The 26,315-nt window shown below is 52.8% G+C and overlaps 1 protein-coding gene and 1 pseudogene across 1 annotated transcript in view; both read left to right on the top strand.

Moving 5' to 3' along the window:
* The first annotated feature begins 6,727 nt into the window (after positions 1 to 6,727).
* On the top strand, positions 6,728 to 6,791 carry LOC122898240 (annotated as a pseudogene).
* Positions 6,792 to 12,580: 5,789 nt separating this feature from the next.
* UBE2QL1 (ubiquitin conjugating enzyme E2 Q family like 1) overlaps positions 12,581 to 26,315 on the top strand; it is a 35,327-nt gene continuing 21,592 nt past the window's right edge. Inside the window, exon 1 of the mRNA XM_044234122.1 lies at positions 12,581 to 13,363. Within this exon, the coding sequence (XP_044090057.1) occupies positions 12,581 to 13,363 (783 nt within the window). The remainder of the gene's footprint in view (positions 13,364 to 26,315) is intronic.

Below are 26,315 nucleotides of genomic sequence, written 5' to 3'. Positions count from 1 at the left end.
TCTAGGGTACCAGGGGCTCTGCTGGGTGTTGAGAGGTCCAGAAGAGAATGTGAAGTCCTTGGTCACGGGCAGTTCGTAACTCACTTGGGGGAAAGAAAAAGACAAGCCATCCATTAAAGGGATGTGCTTTCCGATAGAGGCATGAAGGCAGAGCAATAGGGCTCAGGTTCCTCTCCTGTCCCTTCTGTCCCAGGTCCCACCTGGCTCCGCGGAGAGTCCCAGCACCGCATCCTGGGGTAAGCAAGGGAAGCCCCAGGGGTACCAGCAAAACAAAAAGAGAGTGAGCCCCCTGGGAACAGAGGTTCAGTGTGTGTACTTGTCTGTCTGAACGGGGGTGAGGACTGAGGGTAGAATGACGGTCCAGGAAATCATTCCATACCCTTAAGTTTCCAAGGCCACTGGGCGCCTTTTCCCTGCACACGACAGTGTCCCAAGGACAACCACATTCCGTGCTCCAAGCAGACGTCAAAGTAAGCCTTGACAACGCGGTGCTTCCCAAACTAGCCGGAGAGGAGGGTGGAGAACGGAAGCCACAGCCGTCTAGAGCAGACCCGGAATCCATGCGCAACCACATCGCCCCGCGTTCTGCACAAACGCAGACGGGCGACTCCTTCAGCAGGGTGTGCCGGTTTGGGACTCCCACAGCAAGGCGTCGTCTCCTCACAGTTCTGGAGGACAGAAATCCAAGATGAACCCTGGCACAGACAGGGCTGGTTTCTTCTGAGGCTTCTCCCTTGGGCCCCGAGATGGCCAGCTTCTCTCTGTGGCTTCCCGCACTCCCCACTCCGCGGGTGTGGTCTGTGACCTAATCTCCTCTTCTCGTGAGAACACCAGTTGTCCTGGCTCAGGGGCTCACAAATGACCTCAGTTTGACTTAATTCCTACCATAAAGGCCCCCGCTCCCCGTACAGTTGCAGTCTGAAGTCCTGGGGGGCTGGGACTTCACGGTGTAGGTTTGGAAGGTGGGGAGGACACAGTTCAGCCCACAGCAGGGGAGATCTGCGAATGTGTGTCTTGGGCTGGGCAGGGACACAGCACTCCCCTCGCCCCGACCCACACTCGTGGAAGCTTGGCTGAATAACCGGTTACCGAGTAACCGGTACACCAGGGGCCACAGGTAAACTGAGGAAGGTGAGCTAAGGGTGTCTCATGGGGAGGAGCCCCTCGGGGCAAAGGAAAGATTGTTATTCCGCAGAGAGAATGGAAATGGGGGGGAGCGGGGGGCGGTGGGGAGACAGGGCAAGGTGAGTAGGGGGAGCCCTGGGGGCGTCGGGGTGAACAGGAAGGCTGGAGGGGCTGGAGCCCACACCCGGCCCCGGTGCTCAGACCAGGTGGGCAGTTCAACGCACACACGTCATGAGAGGAAACGGCTGAGACCCCTGGAGAGCGATCCACACCTCAGGGCCTGTGTTTCCTCTGACTCTCAAAAAATACAAATACATTGGCAAAACAATGCTCTGCCCTTCCGGACAACATTCTAAATTCTTCCATCCAAAAACCAAAATGGTGTTTATATAATGAGTTTGAAAACAAAAAGAAAATATTAGAAGGCGTTGTTCATGAATTCTGATAAGGATATTACTCTGTTCGGAGGCGTCCTAATTATAAAGCTACACAATAAACCTAATTCCCACAGAGCTATTCTTCTCTATCAGGCAGATGGTAATTGCTTTTTAAAATGTGTGTGTGTGTGCACGCATGTGTGTGTGTGTGTGTGCACGCGCGCACGCGCGCGCGTGTGTGTGTGTGTACAACTCGTGGCTTGTGTGTTTAAGTTATCTGTTTGGAGGAAGCAATATCTATCTTTTCAAATTGCCTAATTTTTTATTCCACAGAGGCTAACTCTGAATAAAATCTCTTTTCAAGAAACATATTGCTGCCTAGATGAAAAAGCAGTGCTAGGAAAATAGAATATATTCTCAGAAAAGATGAGGTTGCAGAGGGACGGTTTCCGAGGGAGGTGGTAGAAGCCTCTCCCATCCCCCACTCCCATCCCCCACCCGGGAGTGCGAAGGGCAGCAGGAAGACTTTGGACTGTTCTGCAGGCGGCAGGCCAGGCAGGTTGGGATGAAAGCGGCCTCCAGGTTTGGCCACATCCCAGTGGGAGGTGGAGGAGGAGTTCCAGCCGTTTTTGGAACAGCCAAGTATTGGTTACTTCCAAAGACTTAGAGGGTCATTCCCTTTCTTTAAGAGAGGGCTTCCCATCGAGCACCCCAGCCATAGCCCAGAATACTGCTTTCCTGCCTGTAACATGTTTCCTGGAGACAAATATTTTGTGGTGGAGAGAAGGGGCTACCTTTCATTAGTGGAGGATGATATAGGGCAGAATTTTAACACTAGGTTATTAGACAGAAGTGAAGTCAAGTTAGCATTTTCTGAAAAATGAAAGATGCGGCTAGACTAGACCAAAAGAGGAGAGGACAATAATAAGCAAATAGCGCCCGGCCGGGCATGGAGAAAGGGTAAGCGCTATTTTGAAGGTCTTGAACACTTTCAGAGTTAAATGCTAATTCGGCCTGGATGCCCACTCACCAGTCACCACCGTCACGGCAGGAAGGGTGACTGCTGCCCCTGAGCCATCCAGGCCCAAACAAAGGTGCTGGAAGGGGAGGAAGGCCACCTAGAGCAGCAAGGGCAGCATCAGGCGTCAGGGAGTCTCGCGGGAAGCTGCGCCCATGCCCGCAAGGGGAAGCCCCGCTCTCCTGGCTTGCTCGCCCACAGAACGACAAGCAGCCCGGCCTTCTCTGCTGTGTTGACTCATAGAGCCGGTTTCAACAGAGAGATGCGAGTCCCAGGCAAAGAGAAAAGGGTCATCGCAGCATCATTGTGCACTAAAATGCAGCACCCTTGCAAACACGATAATGGGACATCAGAGACACTTTTAAAAGGGTCCACTTGCTTCTAATGAATTACTATAGATTTTTCTGTCATGGTGCCTGTGTATGCAACAGCCCACCCACATAACCCATCTGCCCCAAACATGTACATTTCTTGCAGAAATGTTTATAATTAAAATTTACATTTACAACAAGCTAAAGGACAAAATGAAACCCAAATATGGGTTTAGCGGAATAGAGGCAATTCAGAGTCAGCAGCATAAATCCAAAAACACCGCTCGCTCCTGAAATAAATATCTGACGTCTCGATATCCTGCTTTTGTCCAGTTAAACACTCTTGCACTTTGGGATACTGTGGGATTCTAGAATCATGATGGGACAGCAATAGCCTTACGCCTTAATTACGACCTCCGCATTCCATCAAAATCGTCATGATGCTAGACACGGACTTGTCCCATCCTTTTTCCCCTCGTTCACACTTACTGTCAATTAAGCTAGATGTGAGTGTGTCGCCCTCCCCTTCTGGCCCTTTCCGCGTGTTTGAAAGACTTCCACGCCAGAGCTGCCCGGTCAGTGGATTTGTCTGTCTGTCTGTCTGTCGGGGGCTCTTGTCACACACCACAGACACAACCAACCCTTCCCTAACCCCTCGCCAGGGATGCCAGGAAAAGATCTGAGCTCAACGACCCTGTGGCATGGCCTTGGTCTTGGCTGTTAAACAGCAGTCATGACTCATTCCAGTATGGGGTAACCAGTGGCGTGTCTCCCACATGGGGCCCTACAGTTTATGGGGTCATGTGGCTCCAGGCAATGTGGGATCTCGCTGAGGCTGGCCGCCCCCCTGAGACCCACTGAGAGTCAATCCCCAGCTTACCAAGTAAATTCATAGGACAGTGGGGGCAGGAATCAGCGCTCCAACAACAACCACACAAAATGACGACTCAGGAGACACTCTGCCTCCTCCCTGCCTGCAGCGCCAGGTTTCGACTCAAAGGGAAGCTGAGAAACATGTTTCTGGAGAGGCAGCATCACGGGTGGGGACTGCTGTGATCAGGACACGGGCTCTTCTACTTCAGAACGCATTCCTGGATTAACCCATCTGCACGCACATCCAGTCCCTCGGTAAGAGCGCGTTCAGAAATGCACCCACGGGAGGACGGCAGACCGGATTTTATCTCAAATGGCTCCTGAGGATTATCGCTGACTCTATTAAAATCTCTGGTTTTGCTCTTTTAGCATTGTTTCAGACATCCGTTCTTTGTTTAGAATCGCTTTTTCTCAAACGTTTGGTGGAGTTTTATTCCCTGTGAGTCCGTGATTGCCCGGGAATTCCTGCCCGAATCCTGAGGGAGGCTGATTCTGAGTTTGTTGTCTCCCAACCTTGGAGGTGAGGGGTATCCTTCCAGAAGGAACCAACTGGTACTGGTCACCCAGGGGAGCGACTTCCCCCTCCTCCTGGGGTCTCTAGCTCCACCCACACTTTCTCCAAAGTTTGGGGACGTCTTCCAGCGATGCCTGTTGTTGACACAACCAGGAGCCCCTTGGTGACTCTGGGGAACCCCTCCTTGTTCTTGATCTCCACTCAGAATGAAACGGCTCCAAGCTTTGTAGAAGAGCTTCTGTGCTGTGGATTTTCCATTCTCTGACAATCTGCTCCAATCTGCTATTGTCTCCCAAGGGCTCCTCCAAATTTCTTGTCCACAGATGAGCCTGTTGCTTGTTTCATGGCAGTTATGCTGGCGGGAGTGTTAACTGGACCAGTCAACGTGGAAAGCATTTAGAAGATTCTTGTCAAGTTAAACACATGCCTAGCCTTTAACACAGTCCTGCCACGCCTCGTCACAGACCAGAGAGAAGTGAAGACGTATGTCCCAGAAGACCTGCCTGCGAGTGTGCGTTGGCTCTCTGTGCACCACCCTCAAAACTGCAAGGATCCAAATGTCCTTCCAAAGGAAGGCAGATGAACAGATCGTGGGATGTTCACGCAGTGGATTCTGCTCATCAATACAAATGAACGATCGACGCACACACAACATGGACGAACCCACTTCGTGGTGATAAAAGTCACAGCAGAGCATGCTTCTGGTGGAGGGAGGGGGTGAGGGTGGGGTGGCCTGGACCAGAAAGGAACTTTCTGGAGTGTCGGGACTAGTGCATATCTTGACTGGGGTGTAAGTTACGCAGATGCATACATTTTTCAAAATCCACTAGGATGTGCAGTTAAGACCCATGCACTTCATGGTATGTAAATTAATCCTCTATTTAAAATAACTTTTAAAATAAGATGCAATTTCTGAGCATGAAATATGCAAGGTTTATTTTTAATTGTATTTTTCAAAGCTGACGTGAGGCAAGAAGACATTACTGTCTTCCACTGCGGGTAAGATAAACAGCAAAGAGGCTCAAGAGATCCCATTACATTCTAATGCTTTGAAAATGCGTAAGATACGTATAATACATGTTCTCAGTTTCAGCTAATTCTAATATTTCACTCACCACCCCTCAGCTGTGCCAGGAAGCAGAACTGACTCTCCTTTCTCAGAACACTCTATTCCGACCTATATTTAGACCGAATATTTAAGGTAACGTTGAATAGAGATGCCACCTTGACACACAATATCAACTGTCATTTCACACTTCCACACAACCAGAAGGTAGCTGCCTTGCCTCAAGCGAAGATGAAAAGGACAGGAAAAATGAGATGATTATCTCTGGAAATCTCTTTACCACCAAGCGGGTTTCTTCTTCAGAAAAGAACGCATGACTCATTTCATCACTCAAGCTTTCCTTCAACTGCCAGGCAAAGTCTGTATTCCGTAATTACAAAGGCTGTCTCAGACCCGTCCCTCTCTGGCCCAAAAGCTCAGCATAGCCCAGGAGGAGCCATGCAGAGATTGCCACGGTAATGGTTCTCCCCGGCGCCTCCAGGGAAGCCACATACCCTGACCGCCGTGGCACCGAACCACCTGACTCTCCGAGGTCCCAAATGAAGGAAGGTGTTGTGCCACGGGGCTGGATCTCTGCGGATGCACCAGTGACGGCAGAGGCCAAGTGGCTGTGGACTCAGGTGCACCTGCTGCCCTTCCAGCTCCCACAGTGGTTTCTTGTGTGGCCCCCGCGCTCCCACTCTAGGACGAGAGCGGCTAACACCTTAGGGTAACACCCCTCTTTCCTTTGGCTCCTTTGGCACCCCCTTTCTTCTTTTTTTCTTAAGCATCTCAGCACCCTTGTCACCAGCTACCTGGGTTGAGTCTCTTGCATGGAAACACAGCGTGCTTCTGTGCTCCTCATCAGACCCCGATTAACACAGGGCTGAGGACCAGGAGCAGGTTCCAGCACTGGGCAGGCTCCCAAACAGCACTGAGCTTGGATCCAGTGATGGGCTCCATGCTGAGGTCAGTACGTAGAGCAGCAGCATCACCCCTCTGTGGGCACACCCCCTGTGGCCTGAGATGAAGGACGCAGGGAGCAAGGAGCAAGGAGCTGTGCCCTTGGTGATCGACCGGGGCAGGAATGCAGACGCCACGGGGGGTGCTCAGGAGGGCTGGGTCTGACTGCCTGGGACAGCTCACGGGAGAAAAACCGCAAGCCTCAGGATGGGAACTCTGAGCTCAAGAAGAATCAGAGCTGGCAGAATGCTCCCTGGGAGGCCTAAAGGCTATCCTGACTCTTACAGCTGCAGGACTGGTACAGCCAAAAATCAATCCCCAAAGCTGATTCTTGGAGTCGCAGAATTAAATAGTGCTTTGAATTCACAGCTTGGCAACCCTCTTATGCAGAATTAGGGCATCAATTGGGAAAAGTAACACCCTGACCACTGAAATGGGTCCATTGGGTTGACTTAGAAAGTTTTGAGAACCTACGACCCTAGTATCCTTTGAGTGTTCCTTGTGCTCGCTTCGGCAGCACATATACTAAAATTGGAACGATACAGAGAAGATTAGTATGGCCCCTTCGAGTGTTCCTTGCCCAAAAAGTAATTTCTCCTCACCTGGTTGAGGACACTAGCGAGCCTTCCTTTGCCTGAAGACAAAAAGGAACAAGATTGTGATCCCATCACAATCTTGCCCAAGGAAGTTGACTTGTAAGGGGAGGACTGATTGTCCTCAACACTTACCCACCACTTTTCATTGCCACCAAACCCGGAGCCCGGCTGGCCCTGAGGGGACACGTGCCATGTTGGGTCCAAGAGGAGAGATCTTATACTCCAAAGCAATTGCAGGATGGTGTTAAACTGTACTGGCAGAAACCTGTGTCCCAATCCAAAGGGCAGAGTGGGGAATTGCTCGGGGGCAGGTCAGAGGAAATGCCAAATAAAGATTGCCTGCATGCATGTTCCAAAACCCTTCATTCTACAGCTCCGCTCTCCTAAGACCTTTAGGAACTTTACTAGGAAAGTACACGTGGTGAGGATTCCTAAGTGACTCCCAGGGTCCAGACCTTCTTGTTTCCTTCTAGTGAGCGGGAGCTGGCACCTGCTGTCCAGGGCAAGATTGCTCCTCCCAAGATCCCTCGGAGTCAGGTGTAGCAGGAGTGTGAGTAAAGGTGGTGTATCTAACCTCCAGGGCATTTAAGGACAGTCGTTTCCAGAACCAGGAGAAGACAGCAATTCAAACCACCAAGAAAGCTGTGTGGCAACTGCCCTGTCTGTCCTGTTACATACAAAAGAAATTGACTTCTTATTTGCGCCACCAGATTACTTCTTGTTAAAGCAACTTAACCAGTGTTCTAACTAATGCAAGCGACTCTTTTAAATCATCTGTCCTTCTAGAGAACTACGCATTACTTAAAATTTCATATGAATTCGTTTAACCAAGGCCTTTTCTTCCAGAATTCTTGAAGTTAAGTCAGACAGCCCGGTACTCAGAAAGCCGCCCGCTGGACACTTACGGTAGACAACCGTAACTGATGGCCACGTTCTCCAAGCCCGACGCCAGCCCTCATCACAGCACGGCAGCTTCTACTCCTTGATCCAAGTTGGTGAGGACATCAAACCCACATACCAACCTGAGTTAGGTTTGGATGGGAAAATGGTAAGTGGGTTGGTCCCTGAAGAAAAGTTTCAGAAACTAAGAGCAGCACGAGGGCCCGGTGAGTGAAGAGTGAGGGAGAGCGACTCGTGAAGCACGCTCCCAGAACACGTGCTCTGTGGGGACGCCACTCCAAGCCCGGGCCGTCACCTTCAGATCCCAGTTATAGAAGTCAAGAGTCCTTGCTCACCGACTGCAGAGTTTATCACCCAAAAAGGAATGTATAGATGTCCCCCGAAGACACTCCAGGTTGGCCAGGAATTTGTTTTGGAGGCCATGTGGCTTGAATGACACCGGAGTTATACCCCTGAAGCATCCCAAGCGAGCTCCTCCTGCTCTAGCTGGGCTAAGAGCATCTAGATGGAACCACCAGCCCTGGGCTCCAAAGCCCCCCTGCCCCAGCCCGAAGCCGTTACTGCCTCTGAAGTGAGTCCGCCCACTCCCCAGGAGGAACCCTCACTGGGCCCTTATCTTCTAACCCACTGTCCTGCTGCTACATCAGATTGGCAGAGACCTCAATGTCTCTCGATTTACTCATCTATAAAGGGGAAATAAATACAGCACCTACTTAGTAGGTACCGAGGTAATGAACATTAAGTAAATACATGTCAGCGGTTGGGATGGCACTTGCGATGTGGCAAGTGCATCTAAGGGCTAGCTTTGATGGTCCGTCAGTGAGTGGCATACATTTGTTGTGTAAGTTGCTGACATCAGAGACCCACCCTATGCTGCCTGGGAGTGAGTTCTTCTGGAAGGAAATGTTTTTGAGTTTTGATAGTAATCTTACCACCTCCGCTTGAGAGAATGAACAGTGTGTATGCGTTGGGGGCAGGTGTTTTGAGGTGGTCTGGCTGATGCCTTTGTGATTACAGGCTTGGAACTCAAGAAGAAATAGACAAACTGGGGGGTAGTCCTCTGAGGCAAAGAATAAAGGGGAAAACCCCACTTTGTCATCTCTTTAGAAAAACTGTACCTGGAGAAAGCTGGCCCCTTGGACCATTGATTCAAATGCTCATGGGAGAGTCATTGGCAGGGACAGTGCAGTTCCCAGAAGATCAGTGACCAAGACAACAAGCTTCCGTTCCTCCCTCTTTTCCTTCTATGGCAGATTGGCAAGGTTCTTTCTGCAGACATTCCCGAAGTGTCCCCTTCCCCACCCATCACTACTTGAGAACAGAGAAGCAAGAGACTCACAACTGCCTTAGAGATTATTTTATTTAACTAAATGCTCTCAATTTGACTGTCTCAATGTAAACTTATCCCATAAGCTAATTTTTAAATTTGTTAACAATTTTTCATTATAATTGCAATATATTCCTTTTCAGAGTATTTGAGAATCAAATAAAAAATTAGCTATATCAACAAAAGGTAACCTCTACACATTATTGGCTGAGTAGGTATCCATTCATCTATCCATTTCTCTGGAGTGGTAGAACTTTCTAGAATCTTCTGAGATAAGAGAGTGAAGGAGGTTTACAAACCGTCCGGGCTCTCCTCCCACCCCTGCACCTCCCTGCCATGCTGTCACAGAAGCAAATGTTTGGATCTGTCGTAATTGTTACCATGTAAATTTTTCTCCAACTCCTCTTTTGTTCTATGCATAGTTTTATGTTGTTGTAGCTACAGTGTGGATAAAATTTTGCTCTGCTTTCTCACTTGAAATTATTATGCAGATCATAAATATTTTCATTTTGCTATATAATCCTCCTAACTATAATGTGATTTCTGCATAATACACCCTCAAGTAGATAAGGTAAAATTTACTTGCTGCTTCCCCTCTTGTTATAAATCTAGGTTTTTTCCCATTTTTTCCCTAACATTTGGCTTTAGTCCTTTCAAGAGTTGATGGAGATTCGATAAGCATGATGGATAGATGCGAAATAAGATGGCTACCATCTTGGGTATTGGGCAGTCCTGCATTGGCTAGCACTTCACTCTCAAAAAGTATCTACATTCAGGTAATAAACTATGTGACCACTCTAGTAATAATCCCATTCAGACATAGAGGTTTTATGTTAACTATCTGAGATTTCAGCTACACCATTCCCAAATCACACTGGATGACCTCCCGGCTTCAGGTGGAAATGGCTACTGTCGCTGCCTCAAATGTTTCTCTGAGGCCTCACTCACCCAAGCTCAGCTGACATTGGTGATGACAGTCACAGCCATCCTGGCGGGGGTTTTCTTACCCGCCAGGGGCTGGCGCTGATACCCCACCCAGTCTGCGTTGTGGCTGTGCACGGTGTGGTCAGGAACAGCTGGTCAACCCAGACTACAAAGCGGAGAGGCGGGGACCAGGGTGTAGGTCGCAGCACAAGGCTGAGCTGGGCCAGTCGCTGAGCTTCCTTCGAACGGTTTGTTCATCAGTACAATGGCTCGGATAAAACCCAAGAGGGCTTCTGAGGCCATAAAATGAGAAAACGTGTGATGCCTGCCCATACCTCCCCCCAATGTCACCATCCACCACATACCTTTCTTCTTGCAGATTAAATGAATTCACAGTACTAGACAGACAGACATCATCATCTTCCTTTTCAACCTATCCTTACAAGACAGCGCTGGACAAAACGAGGTTACCAGAAAACCCCATGAGACCTAGAAAAACAGACCTGCACTCACTTGCAGCTGAAACTGGATCACCACCCCTGGTCCTGCCTGGACCCCCGCACTGCTCGGAGGCCTGCCCACCTGAACACAGCCTCCAGCATATGCACCTTTGTATACAGTTCTCTCTCCAGGGGACCGTGCCCCTGGATCACAGCCCCACGCTGGAGAGGATTATGCTAACACCTCTTTTTCCCTGTAGGCAACCCCAGAAAACCTAGCTCCAGACCCATTCGGTCTCTACTAGTCCTCGCAGTGACCTGAAGAATTATTTTTCGCCATGAAAATATTTAATAACTTGGAAAAAGTGAAAATAATAAAGAGGCTTAAAAAAAAATGATGGCGCCAGAATGAACAGGCTCTGCTGATGAACTCAGAGGCTCCCCAAGTCGGAACCCAAGTCCCGGAGAGCAGTGAAATGTACAGTTCTTAGCTATTGAGATTTAAGGGGTCATTTCTCCAATATTTCTGGGAGATGTGCACGCCTCTCACCACTGCGCAGTCCGGCCGCACACCCCGGCCTGTGAGCGGCAGCGCAAACCTCTGCAAACCTCTGAGCTTCGCTGGTCCTTGGGTCGTCCCAGCTTCTGGAGCCCCGAACAAGCTTTTTGCCTGAAATTTCACCAGATAAAAATAAGTTTGAATGGGTTAAAGGCAGAAACGGAGAAGAGGGGTGGAAGCGTCCAGGTTGGAGAAGGATCCCCTCCCCTTCCGCGGGCGATCTCCTTGTCAGCCGCGGGTACCCGGGACTCCCTTGCGGGAGGAGGGGCACAGAAGGGTCGGCCCTGCGCCTTGAGCACCCGCCTGCGCCGGATGCGTTTCCCCGGGCAGTTTTGGGAACGACTCGAAAGGCAATGCTCCGCGTTCCCCTCCTCACCCTTTCTGAACGCCGGGGCCCAGTAGCGTGCTGGGCAGGAGCGGAGCCGGACTGGAGGGGGTGATTTTGCGCAACGTTCACCCCTTCAAGTCGTGACTCAAGGGGCTATTCTGGAGGGGCTCTGCGGCGGGCGCGCTGCCCGCATCCTCCCCGCCAGGCCCCGCTACTCCACAGTCTTTCTGAGAGGTCCCCGCTGCTTGTCCCGGGTCTCGGGCCTCCGCCGGCCCGGGACTGCTGTGTGGGCTGCTGGGCTCCGTCCGGTCCCAAGGAATCAATAAACAGGTTGCTTCTACCGTTTCCCGACACCCGTTCCCCTCCGGATTGCTCTAAGGAGGTGAAGCCAGGTCGGAAGCTCGGACCGGGGGCCGCGGCGAGCCGGAATCCCGGGCCGAAGGACCCTGAGCCTCCGCGACCCCCATGAGTGCGCGCGCGCCCCTCCTCTCGCGGCTCCCCGGCCTCGCCCGGCTTCTGCGGCCGCTCGGCCCCGCGCCACCACTCCGCACCCCGCGCCCGGCCGGCCCGCCGCGCGCCGCTGTCTCCCCCCAGCGGCCGTGGCGTGTCGCCGCGGGAGCCGGGCGGCTGGCGGGCGGCGGGGGCGGCACGGCGCAGGCAAGCCCGCGGCTCCGCCCCGCGCCCCCCCTCCACGGCCGGCAGGGCCGCCCCCTCCGCGCCGCGCTCGGCTCAGACGGAGCAGCCGCCTCTGCAATGTCAGCAGCCGCAGCGGCGGCGACGCGAGCGGCAGCGGCTGGGGCCCCGCGGTAGCCGCCAGAGCGGCACGGCCCGGCGGGCGCGCACGGCGCGAGCCCGCGGCCACCTCGCTGCCTCCGGGGCGCTGCGGGCGGTTCTGCGCGCCCCGGCGCTGCGCTGGGACTCGAGGCCAGCCCGGCTGCGGCCGCGCACAAAGGACCGCGGACTCCGGGCTCCGGGGGCTGCGCCCAGGGACCGGCCGGGAGACGGCCAGCCGCCCCGCGCCCGCCGCACGCCCGCCCTCGCCCGGCGGCCGGAGCCCGAGCCGGAGCGGGCCCCGTCATATGACAGCGGCGACACAGCGGCCGGCGAGCGCGCGTGCTGCCCACTCGGCTGCGCCACGGCCGCCGGCGCCGGGGGTGGCCCGCGCCGCGCCCCGCTGAGTGCTCGGCCGTCGCCGCCGCCGCCCCGCGTCCCCCGCGCCCCGGCTCTCGGGCACCGGGGGCAGGAGCCGAGGGGAGCCCCCCGCCGGCGCCGAGCCTAAAATGGCCACGCTGCTCCGCAAAATCGGGCTCATCCGCCTGCACAACCGGGACACCGAGGACCCCAAGCACCACCACAACCACCGCGGCGGCGGCGGCCAGCAGAGCGCGTCGCTGCGCGGCAAGGGCGGCGCCAAGAGCGGCGGCCACAAGCAGCAGCAGCAGCAGCACCCCCCCGGGGGCGCGGGCGACGCGAGCCCCGGGCCCGGCAAGGGCAAGGGCAAACGCGCGGCGGAGCCGACCCCGCGCGACAAGCCGCCGCAGCCGGCCGCGGGGGCGGCGGGGGCGGCGGGCGCCGGGGGCCCCCGGGAGCGGGCGGCGGGCGCCAGGGCGGGGCCGGGCCCGGCGGCGGCGGCGGCGGTGGCTGCGGGCGGCAGCCTGGTCCCCGCGGCGCGCCAGCAGCACTGCACGCAGGTGCGCAGCCGGCGGCTCATGAAGGAGCTGCAGGACATCGCGCGCCTCAGCGACCGCTTCATCTCCGTGGAGCTGGTGGACGAGAGCCTCTTCGACTGGAACGTGAAGCTGCACCAGGTGGACAAGGACTCCGTGCTGTGGCAGGACATGAAGGAGACCAACACCGAGTTCATCCTGCTCAACCTCACCTTCCCCGACAACTTCCCCTTCTCGCCGCCCTTCATGCGGGTGCTCAGCCCGCGCCTGGAGAACGGCTACGTGCTGGACGGCGGCGCCATCTGCATGGAGCTGCTCACGCCGCGCGGCTGGTCCAGCGCCTACACCGTGGAGGCCGTCATGCGCCAGTTCGCCGCCAGCCTGGTCAAGGGCCAGGTAAGGCGCGCGGGCGCGCGGGGAGGGCAGGGGGCGCGGGGCCCCGCGCGGCCGCGGCGGGAACCAGGGACCCGCCTCCGACGGGCCCAGGCGCCGGGCGTCTCGGGCCCGCGCCCCGGAGCGCGGTCCTCCTGCCCCTACGGTCCCACCCGGTCCCGGGTCTCCGCGGCTTGTCGCCCGCGCTCCCTGCCTCGGCGACCGTGAGCTCGCTGTCCGGCTTTTCCCCGGACCCTCCGCTGCCTTCCTCCCCTGTTCCTCGCGCGCCTGACCCTCCCCGTCTTGCCTCGCGCCCCATCCCGCCGCCCTCTGTCCTTTAGGGCTTTCTCCACTGCCCACCCACCTCTGGCTCGCCCCCTTTGCCCTCCACCGCATCCTCTGATTTCCCGCCCCCTCTCTCCCTTTCTTCCTTCCCAGCCCCCTTCATCTCCCTCTCCGTTCCCGGTCCCGTCTCCCATCCCCCCTTCCCCCTCGTCGGCTTCTCCCCACTTCGGAACCCCACCATCGCTTGGGGGTGGCACTTTACATGTACTCAGGATCTGAATGCCCAAGCGAGTTTATCACTCACCCCCCTCCCCGCGCCTGCACACACACACACACACACACACACACACACACACACAGGAAGGTCTCCTCTCCAACATCTCCGGTGGGTGCTGTGCAGCTGGGGTGCTCGGGGGAGGCCTGGCCAGCTGCCGAATCTGCTCCCCTCCTCTCCTGGCTCTTTCGGAGCAGCATCTAGGGCAAAGGTGAAAACTGTGCTCTTGAGAAATTTCGCTGGGAGAAGCTGAGGTGAGGAGGTGTGGTTTGCGTGGTTCCTTAAGTGACAAGGCCAGACTCTCAAGGAAACGCTTGGCACCTGCCCCCTTCCAGAACCATCACCTCCGTTCTTTTTCAGATCTGTTTCTTCCCTGGGTTTCCTCGTGACTCCAGGAGTTAAATCCTTTATCAGGGCTTAAGATGTTTGACTAAGTGGTGAAATCTGGGCTGGGGGGCAGGGAGCTGGATGCCAGAGTCTTCCGTGCCAGATGGCAGCTTTACCAAAAGAAATCCAGGGAACCCGAGAGCAAGGAATGAATGGGTCTTCTGAAATGTGTCTCCCCCCCCCCCCCGGCTGCAGACAGGGGCATGACCGTTTTGTCTTTCCACACTTGTGTGCCCTTGATCACGCTCGAGCTGGTTGATATTTTCTCAAAATCAATAGCAAACAGTTAATAAAATCATACTTTCATGTGGGCAACTGTAGATTTATGGAGAATCATTGTTTTATTTAGCAGACCCTGAATGACCTCTCGATTAGATCATTCTGCAGCCTGCATATCAAAAGCATAGTCCCCTGTCACTTGCCTGTGTCCCTTTTACTGCAGGGTCTTTCACACCGATCAAATCATGCTGGTTCTGCCAAGTTCACTGGAGGTGGAACCCCTGGGATTCCACTCAGATAGCATCCTAACGCCAGTGCAGGGTGCCAAGTAACTATCCTGCCAGCCTATCTTTTCTGGGAATTACCCTCCACTTATTTCTTGAGTTAGGAAAGGGATGGATATGACAGCCCTGGAAAGACATCTTTAACTGAGAGAGAGAGCTTTTTAATGCTTTATCGTGAGAACGTTGGTTCTGAATTCTTTCCGTTCAGTGCTGGATCTGATGTAAGGTGCCTGAAATTAAATACGAGCCACAGGAATGGGGGGGGGTCGCTTTATTTTTTGAACAGAATTTATACAAATGATGTGGAAAAATATTTTGAAAAAAATGTCTTTGTTTTCTGTTTCTTAAATTATTGCTGAACAGAATTCTCTGGAACAGTGTCTTACCTTCATTCATTCTCCACAGTGAGATGACTTTGGGGACCAGGGGAAGAGGAATGTCGTTTTGCCTTATAGAGCCACAGAATCATGACATTTTAGGTTAGGAGGAAATCCTAGAGGTCCCTTGGGTCACAACCTGCATTTTGAAAGATATAGGAAAGTAAAGATTCCAAATGGGAAATGAGGAAGTTTCTCAAAAAGAGATACATATTTGTAAATCACACGATTTCCCTGTGTAAATTAGTGCTACGCCTGCACACCTGTGCACTTCTCTTAAAATAAGCAGGTCCTTGGGTCCGTGGTCCTTTCCTGCATGACTGAAATTAAGAGTCTTGCACGCCAGTTGCAAGTTAGAGACTTCAGTGTTGAAAATAATTATCAATATTTTTACTTATTATTTTCAAAATCTCACTCAATTGAACTCAGGGCCCTCCACTAAGCATGTTGTATTATCAGCTGGACCGTAAAAGATCTAACTGAAGGCAGGAACGCAGCAACTTATGAAAACACCAGTTCAGTTCCTTTGCATTTTCTGCGCTGACTTCAATACCCAGAAGACACAGGTGTGGGATACACACAACCTCTTCAGAATGCAGTGTGAGAATCAGAGAAGTGAAGTCATTACGCTTCAAGACTCTGTGCTCAAAAGGATTCTAAGAGTGTTTCCGGGACCTGAGCAGTTCCTTTTATGAAGTGCCTGCCTACAGACTGTGCAGTGCATATACTGTAGTTACCAAATTATTTCCGTGGTTAAAGGTAATGGGCTTTGGGAAAGGAATCAAAGTACCTGATTAGGTATTCAAAGAGAACCGGGACTGCTACCAAACCAATAATTAGTTTAAGAGAAAGAGTCATTCTCCTGTCGCTCAGTTCCTCCATCTGTTGGCTTTTCTTTTTTAGGATTCGTTTCTCTTAAGCAACAAAGTTAAAGGCTTGTTTTCCTCTTGCATAACTGCTCAGCTTTACTCTCTGAATTGAGGATATACTAAGTTCATTTTGTTTCTATGCCTTCAGAGAAATCGTCAAATAATTTTAAAGGTTCCATTGGTAATATTGACAAAAGATTTGCTTAGCAGTTTTGTGCAGAAAATAAAAAGTTCGGGGTTATCATGCGATGTGCTAAGTTCAGTCATTTCATGAGACCCTCCCCTGCCTGGTTGGCTGTGCTGCCGTACGGACTGTGGTTGTTTTAAATGAAATTCCATTCGTTGCCTGTATGACGTATTCGATGTGCAGATAGCGACGCATCTGCCCTGCCTGTTACTGTCTATTACTAGTCCTTCTTTTGACTAAACGAAGACATTTTCGGTAATTCTTTTGGTTTTCTGCAACTGAGTGAACAATTCCCATACTTTTAAAATGAACTGGTGAAAATGCTAAAACTTGAGACCATTACTTACGTCCTTTATCGTTTACCAAACCAAAAGAAGATCTATAGCTCGAGGGGAGGGTTTCCGACATTTGGAAGCTGTAAAATGTTGGTGTGGAAAGTTAGGTCGGTTGCAGGGTGAGCCCAGGGTTTGCACCTCGTAGGCAGCCCCACGTGTGAACTCCATTTGCGGAGATTTCCGAGAACAGGGTCCAGAAGCCTGGGCTCAGGAGCATCAACGTTGGAGGGGCCCAGCCCCTAGGAAGTGCGGGGGAGTTCACTGGCATATACACCGGGTTCGGAGCCTGGGATCATGCAATGACAGCACAGAGACCCTCTGCTTGCAGTTATTCAAGCAGAAGGGTCCCCAAAAGCCGTTCAAGGGGGCTCTAACTCAGAGCTCCGTTTTCACATCACTGTACCTCCTGAGTGTCCCCTTTTCAATTCGTTAGACGCTGCCAGGGGCAGGGAACCAGATGGCTCTTGAAAGACTGTTCCTCACTCCTCCTCTGCTTTCTCGGAGCCAAGCACACGACGCAGGCCAGCAGGCAGACGCTGTGCTGCTGGCGGCCCCCTGCTCCAAGCCCAGTCCCCGCCAGCTAAGCGCGCCCCCAGGCTGCTTCGCCTGACTCGGCGCTTGTCTCTCGATGGTCTCCGTGCAGGTGAGGGAACTGTAGCTCCACGGTCAGGCGAAATGGATGCGTCTCGTTCTAATTCTAGCAGTGAGTGGCAAAGCTCTGGAACCCGAGCCACTGTCAGGAAGCCGGTCAGGCAGGGCAGGGCCAACCCGGGGGGCCACCTCAGCTGCTGGCTGTGCCCGGGCAGTGGTCCGCTCACTGGACCCGCGTGAGAACCGTGCGTGTCTGCAGAGAGCTGACACCGGCCGGGCGTCGGCAGAACGGTGAGAGCAGGGGCCCTGAAGCATCTCCGCTCTTAGCTCTTGAGCTCCAGACTGGTCAGCGGTGCCAGGACCGTCTGTTTGCCTCCCGGATCAGTCTCTGGGATCTCTAAATAAAGGAAGCTGGCAGGGTCACAGAATGTGCTAGAAAAAGAATGGGCTCTGCATGCCAGCCATTTGACGATACGCTGCATCTCCTGAGCTCAACCTTAGGACTTAAAACCTCGGCATCATGCGTGCCTCCGAGAACCCTGTGCGCACAGACGTGCGCACACACTCAAGGGCCGCCTTCTTCAGAATTTCTTCCAGAGGTCGAGGCCTAGGAACAGCGTTTTACTTCCGACTGTAACATCTGCAGGTGTCATCAGAAAAGGTGATGAAGGTCACCAGCCCTCTGGGTCCCAAAGTGGGTTGGCTTCCAAGCTGTTACAACTGACACACGTTTTGAAGCCCTGTGTGAGACCCCCGGGGCTGCTGGGTGGCTTAAACAGCAGAAATGCGCCGTCTCACGGTTCGGTTCGGGAAGGCCGACGTCGGAAATCAGGTGTCAGCAGGGTGGGGCCCCGGTGAGGCCCCGGTGGGGCCGCGCAGGGGAATCTGTCCGAGCGTGGCGCTCGGTGGCTGAGAGAAGGCTGTCTTCTTCTGTGTCTTCACGGGCTTGTCCCTCCGTGCGTGTCTGTGTCCTCATTTCATGAGTACACCCGTCATATTGGATTAGGGCCTACCCTAGCGATGTCAGCTTAACATGACTACCTCTGTAAAGACCCTGTCTCCCAATACAGTCACATTCCGAGGCACGGGGGACGAGGACTCCCAATGCAGGGATTGTGGGGGGGTCACAGTGCAGCCCAGAACAAGCCCAGGAATTCTGTAACTAATTCAGCCTTGTGTCTCTAGAGGCTTTTGCTGGTTCGCAAAGTGCCGTGAACACAGGACCACACTGAGGGAGGCCCGGAGGACCAGCCGGGAGCAGAGTTGGCAGTCCCTGCGGGGGGGAGCAGTTTGGGGGCAGGTGGGGCGTCAACACGGATAACCTGGCTGGGAGAGGGGAGGGTGAAGCCATGAGTTCACCGAGGAGAATGCATTGGCGCGGAGATCTTATGAGTCACTCTGTCATCTTGTCCTGTGCCAAGTGTAGGTGACAGAGATAATTGCCCACCCAGGATGACTCTGCGGCTTGAACTGTTTGAAGAAAAAATAGCTTGTTCTGATATCAAGTAGGATGGGCAGGAGGACACAGGCAGGACTCTGTATCCTAAAAATAGTCCCATGCCAAGTTGGCGGGCTCCCATAGCTCGCTCCCCGGCGAGTGCTCGCAGCCCGCGGCTGACGGCACAGTTAATAATAGTAGCGACTTACTTTACCCTGAGTCGTGGACTTTGAGAATCTGAATTTGCGAGACGAGAATGTCAATGTATTTCTGTTTATTTTTCTGATTTAGATGAAGGGATGTGAGAGGTTTGTTCTTCTTATTAAGGGCCAGCGTAGTTTTGGGGGGGCTTTTGTTAGTGGAAAATGCCAATAAGTAACAATAATTCTAAGTTTGTTTTAAAGCATGAGGCCCAGAGCGGAGAGTTCTGCCCGTTTTCTTCCTTAGGAACAGGCGGATATGAATCCATGGTTAAAAGTAAGGTAGTGCCATTTGGGGGACAGCTCAGGAACCAGCAAAATAGCTTTCATGTGTGTTTTGTTTTATTTTGTTCTGCTTTTAAAGCAGCTACTAATAGTGGGTTGTTGGCGCCACATTTCAGATCTGGTGGAAGTGAGATCTTTGCTGGGTTGATAAGGCAACCGGGAGAGACAGGGCGGGGTGTAACAGCTGTAAGTCCTTCGCTCTCTGCCAGTGGTCCTCAGCCCCCCAGTCAATCAGACGCCCTGGGAGGGCTGAAATCATTCCAGTGCCTAGCCCGACCCTCAGGGAGTCAAACTTCCTGGGTCTAGGATCAGGCCCAGGTAGAGGCTTGGAAAACTCCTGTGTGAGTCTAACATGTGGTGGGGGTTGAACGAGCCACCACGGACCAGCACATGCCCCTTTCCATGGCCATGTCCCCACCAGCGGCCACAATAGGACCTTCAGGTGGCAAGGATGGGACCGACCTCTCACCTTCCTCCTCCTACCTTGGCAGACTCACGGTCCTGGGTGAACCCTGGCAGAGCCCCCCGGAAGCCCTACTTTCATAGACAAGCCATCCCAAAGCCAAGTCCTTCTTCCCTGGACCAAGGGGGAGTGTGGCCTCGGAAGGACGTGTGCCCAGGAGAGTTCAGTGACCCTGAGACACAACGGGGAGGGCTCAGGAGCTCGGCCTACCCAGAGATAACTGGCAGTAACTCACCAGTGCCTGTGGCACAGGTATTGAGTGCCTACTGACTACTCTGTACTAGACATTTACTGGACACACGGTGGCACCCAAGACTCCCATGGAGTGCCACCGCAGAGAAGTAACCAGAAGGGACAACGAGAAACCCATTCATGTTCATCTTCGGCATCCCGCTTGCAGTCAGACCTGGACAGGTGCCCGTTCATTGAGTGTCCGTGGACCTGACCACTGGCAGTGGCTCATGTGTGCCCTGGGGACTTGGGAGACGTGCGGTCCTGGGGTTAGCAGGGTTCAGACCTGCGTAATGTTTGCAGAGGGAGCGTTCTCCTTACAGGCGGGCGGGACCCCAGCCTTCAGGGTGGCCTGTGTTTCTGAATGTTACTGCGTCGCCAAGAAATGGGAAGATCGGGCATTCCCAAAACACACAAGGGAGTCGCTGTAATGGCAGAAACATTTCCGGTGACCTCCAGGCTTTCCCACCTGCTGAGTCAGCAAACTACAGTAAGGGTGAGATGTTCGCTGATTCCGCCTCATCACGCGTCACTCATCCTTTTGTTCCTCCCTCCCTCCCTCCAGCACCCATGTGCCAAGGGTCTGGCATGCTGTGGCTCCGCAGCCACGCTGCCCGGGGCACTCCCGTGACACCCCTTCACCATCCCGAGTGTCCTCTCTGGCCCTCCTCCTGGCTGGCCTCTTGCCGCTTTGGTGAGGCCAGGGGGAGTAAGTGGTGTAGGAGGACCCAGGACCCCAGATTGAGAACACAGAGGAGGAAGCCAATTTGGGACCCACCAGGTGGCAAAGGATTGGAAGTAGAGGGCAGGGCATGGCTGTGGGAGCCGAGGGAAGTCACCCGACGTGCCCCGTTCCCACCCGGCAGGCCTGGCATGGCCAGGGAGCAGGATAAACGAAGACTCCTCCTCTTGTGGTTTCCCGCCTGCCTTTTCTTCTTCACCCGCCCTCCTGCCTCATTAGAAGCTCATCATCTCCTGCTTGGACTCGGGCAATGCCCCGTGCAGTTTCTCTGTCTCCCTCCGTCCTCCCTGCCGCCGTCTTCCTAACTCCTCCGAGACAAAGACCTGGCCCTCTCACAGGGCCTTATGGAGTACCCCATGAGCCCCCGCGCGCTACCCATGCACACCAGCCCTCCCCCGCCCGCCGTGGCCCCCGTGGAGGTCTGTCCTCCTCCAGCCCCACCCAGCCCTGGCTGGTCCTTTCTGTCCGTGCTCAGCTCACAAGCCAGCCCCCTCCCTAACATTCACGCCGTGAGGCCCAGCCATCCTTGAAGCCCCATCTCCTCTACAAAAGGCCCTCTTCTGAACAACCTCACATTTTCCAGAAGACACGCCTGGTCTTATCTTGCTAGACACCATTGACCTATGCCAACTATATTGCCCCCCCATGGCACAACGCCCCACACACCGTGTGCACCAAGTGAGTTGTTGGTCATGCAATGTGCTGATCTGAGCAGACACCCCATTCCCTTCCCTTTGTCCCTGGTGGCAGCAGAAGGCTGCCGCTCTGGGGCCGGTACTTAATGCGGACGGGCTGCCATGCAAAATGTTTTCTGTTGGCCATTGGGGTCAGTCCTTGCAATGGCCTGGGAGTCAAGTGCTGTCATTATTCCCAGTTCACGGAGGAGAAAACAGGCTTGCTGAGGTTGAATCTGTGCCCCAGGCAGATGGCTTAGTGAAAAGCAAAGCTCAGTCCTCATCAGGCCGTCCAGAGCTCGGGCCACCGTGTTTCCATGAGCTTCCATGGACAAGGGGAAAGCCACCCAGCCAAAGAGCCCGTGCGGTCAGCTGTTCCTCGTAGGTCCCTGTGCACCTTCCAGACGTCTTTGCAGTGATACTTTGCTAGGTTTGGATCCACAAGGAAGGGATAACATACCCATTGAATCTACTGAATTATCTATGGACCCAAATAAGCTCATGGTACACATTGTGTGAACTAGAAGAACGTTTTACATCTTTCAGAACCCTAGGAGAAAAATAATTATGTTGTTTTATTTCTTTTCTCCAGGAAAGGGAGAGGCATTTTAAAATTTCTGAAAAACTCAAGAAAGAAATGTTTTTTGAATATAATGGCTACATTGGTGAACCTACTCAGATTGAAGAAATTACGATTGTAAAAATAATTTCTGTAAGATAAATACTAATTCTCAGTCACAATATTTGGCAGGCAGTCCGGAGATTTTTTTTTTTTTTTAATTAAAAGTTCTTTGATGAGAGAAGTGAGGAAACACTATTTTAGAAGGGATTGGGTTACACTTCAAGTTGAAATGTACCCAACTCACTTGGGAATCAAAGGAAGAATTTACAGAAAAATAGTAAGGCAGTGCTTTCTGGCTTTTTTATTTTGAAAAGCAGACGTTTCCAAAAATCAGGAAATGGAGTTATAGAATTGACTCTATATTGGTTCTGATAAAAAGCAGCCATTCTTATTTTATAAATTTGGACATGTTGTGCACTTAGTTATTAAAACAGTCATTTTTGCCTCGCTGACACATAGGAGTTAGCATAAATGTTGAGTGTCAGGCTGGATGCCCATTTTTGCTTCCCAGGAGACCCCCGTCAGAAATTGGATGTAATGGTACAAAATAAGTCTTACTTGCTGCAAGGATTAATCTGTGTTGAGGTGTTTCAGGATAATGACATACCCTACTTCACTCTGCTTCCCAGCCAGGGAAAGGTAGAAATAACATGGAGGAAACTTGGAACTGAATGTATTACAAGTTTAAATTCATCGTAACTAGTTGAATATTATAAGCCTTTAAAATGTAACTTTCAAAAGTCATCTAAGTACTAAAATCATATTGCTTTCCTCTCCCTCTGTGGACGGGCGCTGTTTCTCAGGGAAGCTGGCTCTTCAGCAGCTCGCTCACACGCAGAGAGCACCCCCCTGGGGTCCGGGAGCCCCCAGAGTCCCACCTGGGGAGGGCAGAGCGACTGCGTTAGGGTCCTGGGGAAGTGACCTCCGCCAGCCCGAAACCAGCACAGAGGAGCCCCCCAGAATGGGCCCAGCGGCCCCACCCCTCCCAGCACCGCTCATTTCTTCTTGGGTCACTCGCACAATGTATACTGTGGAACTTCATCGTCTCAGCTCCCGGGAGACCGTTTCCCTAAAGGTAGGATCCAGCCATGAAGTTGTATGAAGCTTAAAGAAAATCATCGTAAATAAAACGGATCTAATAAAAAGAGAGTTTGAAATCCGCTGGATGGAATTAGGGTGATTTTTTTCAAGTAATTTTGTTGAAAAGGGGATCCTGGCCTTGGTGTTCTCATGGTCCGGAGAGATAAAGGTCATTATTGGTTGTTCCCCCACATGCGTCCAAGAGGAACCGAAGATCTCAGAGCCCCTTCTTGCCACCTGGAGGACCACGTGCCCCCTGGGCATCCGGGGGGGCCCGTGGACCCCTCCTCAGAATAATTTCATTTTAAATGCACAGAATAAAATTCACGGAATTTTAAAGGAAATCAATTATGTCGAAACACACGTATCACATTTTTATTAAAAGTGTTGGACTAAAATAGGAAATTAAGAAGTGCATCTTTATTAACGTATTTAGTGTTGAGATCCGAAGACGGATCTGACAGCTCCTCTAATTGGACGTAGTAAATGGCCTTTCAAGTTGTCTGCACCAACTAGAATGTGATTTTTTTTTTTAAATCTGTTTTTCTGTTGGTGACAAAGTCAAGGCATTGCTCACAAGGCTGCAGTTTGTTACCTTCAGTCATAATTCAGTGACGTGCTGGCTTATGTGTAGTGAGGAGGTAGTGAAAACAAAGTCATTTTTTCCATCCAAGTTTACGTGGCCCCAGGTGAAGAACTCCAGAGAGCAAGTGGCTCTCAGTGTCCGCGGTTGTCTTGGGAAAGCTCTGAAAGGTTATACAGCTTCCAGCCAGAACCCTGGGCTTGGGGTTGAAGGGTCCAGTGTATATGTCACTTCCACCATCACCCTGCTGGGTGGACTGGGGATAAAGCCATGGACAGCAAGGCCAGCACAGGGCTCCCACACCATCTCTCCTCTCCAGCCTGCTTTGCTGCTGGGCAGCTAGCCACCTCCTCAAGCCTCAGGCACCTCCCCTGAAGATGACATGTGTAACCCCATTTCCCAGGTGAATCGTGATCCCCAAGGACGTGATGTACAGAAGCACCACACACGGAGGAGGCGATCAGCGGCTGCTCCTTCTTTCTCAGAAGGCGAATATGTAGTGAAATAAACACACAAGAGACGTTTATCCAAGACCCAGACCTGGACTCACATTCGAATCCCATACACACAGGGATCTGCTTTCGTAACTGTTAGCATTTCCGGGCAAACTCGATATCCAGTTGGCTCAAATTGTTTCACACTCGTCCACGATCTTACAATCACCAAAATCTCAGGATAGCCCGCCAGCGCCGTCCACTGGGCTCTTGTCCTGGCGTCTGTCGGTTTCCATCCTCGAGTCATCTTCTCCGCCAGAAGCTGATTCCTGATCGTAACTGACCGTGTATTGTCCCACCACAATCCGAGGGCTGCCGTTCATCTCTCTGACTTTGCTCTCTTAAGAATCCCATGTGTTAGCAGTGTCTTTAAATTAGCTTAATTTTCTTGGCTGTTGCTAAGTCACAAAGTTACACATGAGAACGTTATTTAATCCCTTTCTTTCACCGTATCTCAGAGCACACCACATGCTTCTGTTAGCCGTTAAAATATTGAGATGCAACCTTCATTATGGAACATGATAGCCGCTGGAACACTTGGGTTACATTTTGTTGCAAGAGGAAGACCTGGCTCGGAAGTGAAATTTGAAATTGTGTAAAATGCTCTGGACGCCAGCAGTGACCACAGGTCAGCCGGATCGCCTCTGATCAGTGCACAGAGAAGTTCACTGTGGTCAGGCTTCCTTTGCCTTTCTGAAACACCTTCAGGAATGGCCTTTCCCTTAGTGGAATTCGAGGGAAATCTAATTGAAATGTTCAGCCCACAGGATTTGCATTTGCTCAGAAACATCCAGGAACGGATATGTGACACTGTGACGGTCGGAGGCGAATCAGCCGCGAACACTGGTGTCTGCTTCACATTCTTGCTGCTCAGTTAGGGCCCTGAGTGTTGGCCCCAAAACCAGGGTCATCTTCCTGCCTTGGACAGGAGAGCACCCAGATGTCACCAGCATCCTTGAGACCCCTCGGACTCTGGGGTGTAGGAGCAGCATCGTCACAAGGAGAGGGGAAGGCGCACAGCGTGCCAGTCCCCCAGGATTTATGTGCTATTTCTGTTGTACTCTTGATGGTTTTCCCGTAGTTGAGCCACACTGATATCTGAAACCCAGCCTCTGAGGTTGTTAGAGCTGTGAGTGTTCTCCCCCTTGGGTTTCTCAGCCTGCTGCCCACATCGATCTAAGAGGGGGTGTTCTCTTGCATGTGAATCTGTAGTATGGAAGTCAGTGGATGGGGTTCGGCTAGTGTGAACCTTCTTCAGCATCACAGCTGGCAAACAGAGACAGTTTTAACCACCGTGGCTCAGACCGATTTCTCACATTTCTATGTATTTCTTTTTCTCTCCCATCATCACCTCTTTTGGTTGAGATCATGTCAGTGGCCCAATCCTAAGAAAACTAGAAAAGGACCTCAGTCTGCACCTTGGGGCTGACCACACACCCGTGTGTGTCTTGGTGGCTTGCTGGTCTCCTGATCATAGAAGCCACAGAGCTCTCCTGGCTTCGCTGGAAGGTCGAGCCCAGCAGGCTGTGTGCCCGCGGTTACTCAACATTTGAGGGTTTTGCCCTTGACGAGGCCGTAAGCTGCATGAGGGCAGGAGATATATTTATCCTCTAAGCCCTGTGGAAAAAGGGACAGAGGGCAGCACTTCGAAACTGGGTCTCACTCAGCACCCGGCCAGGAAAGACAGTCACACCTGGGTGTGGGAGGAGGTGTACAAAGGATGCAGACGTCTCTACGAGGCAGGAGTGCAGGGGAAAGGTGCGAGGGTTCTGCCAGCAGGTGCCGGCCAGGGCAGTGTCTGGGGTAGTCCTGCAGGAGCAAGACAGACCCCCATCCCAGAGCATTGTGGGCACTCGGCTCTCCCATATCCAGAGCATCTCCGCGGGCATGGCTTTCTGGAGGTCCAAGACAGGGACAGATTCCGGCATGAGGAAGATGACAGGCGGGCAGCCAGGAGGGGCCAGGCAAGGGCCTGTGTTCTCGAGCTCTCGCTGGCAACGTGCTGGAGCAGGACCACCGCTTCTCAAGCAGGAACTGGGGACTTAGAATTCCAAGGTGCGTCTTCTCCCGTTTCTGCAGTGGAACTTGGTCTCATCCCCGTGGCACCGTCAAGTAGGAGTTGTCAGAGACCCAAGTCCGAGAGACCTCTCATTCGCGAGAAGGTGGTCCTCCGTGAAGGTCTGGGCAGGAGCAGCTGGCGACGGAGCCCAGGAAGAAAACGCTGCCTTCACTCCACGCGCCAGGACAGAAGGGGCTTCATCCCCGCCGGGCCGCCCCCACAGGTTCAATGCAAGCTTCCGCTCCGTGCTGTGGAATTAAGTTGCCCCCGAGTGTTCGGGGAAGTGGGAAGATCTCC

Source organism: Neovison vison, chromosome 1 (genome assembly GCF_020171115.1).
Source record: "Neovison vison isolate M4711 chromosome 1, ASM_NN_V1, whole genome shotgun sequence".
NCBI classification, from domain to species: Eukaryota; Metazoa; Chordata; class Mammalia; order Carnivora; family Mustelidae; genus Neogale; species Neogale vison.
The sequence above is the reverse complement of the archived record's forward strand: the minus strand, read 5'-3'. Positions and strand labels throughout refer to the sequence as shown.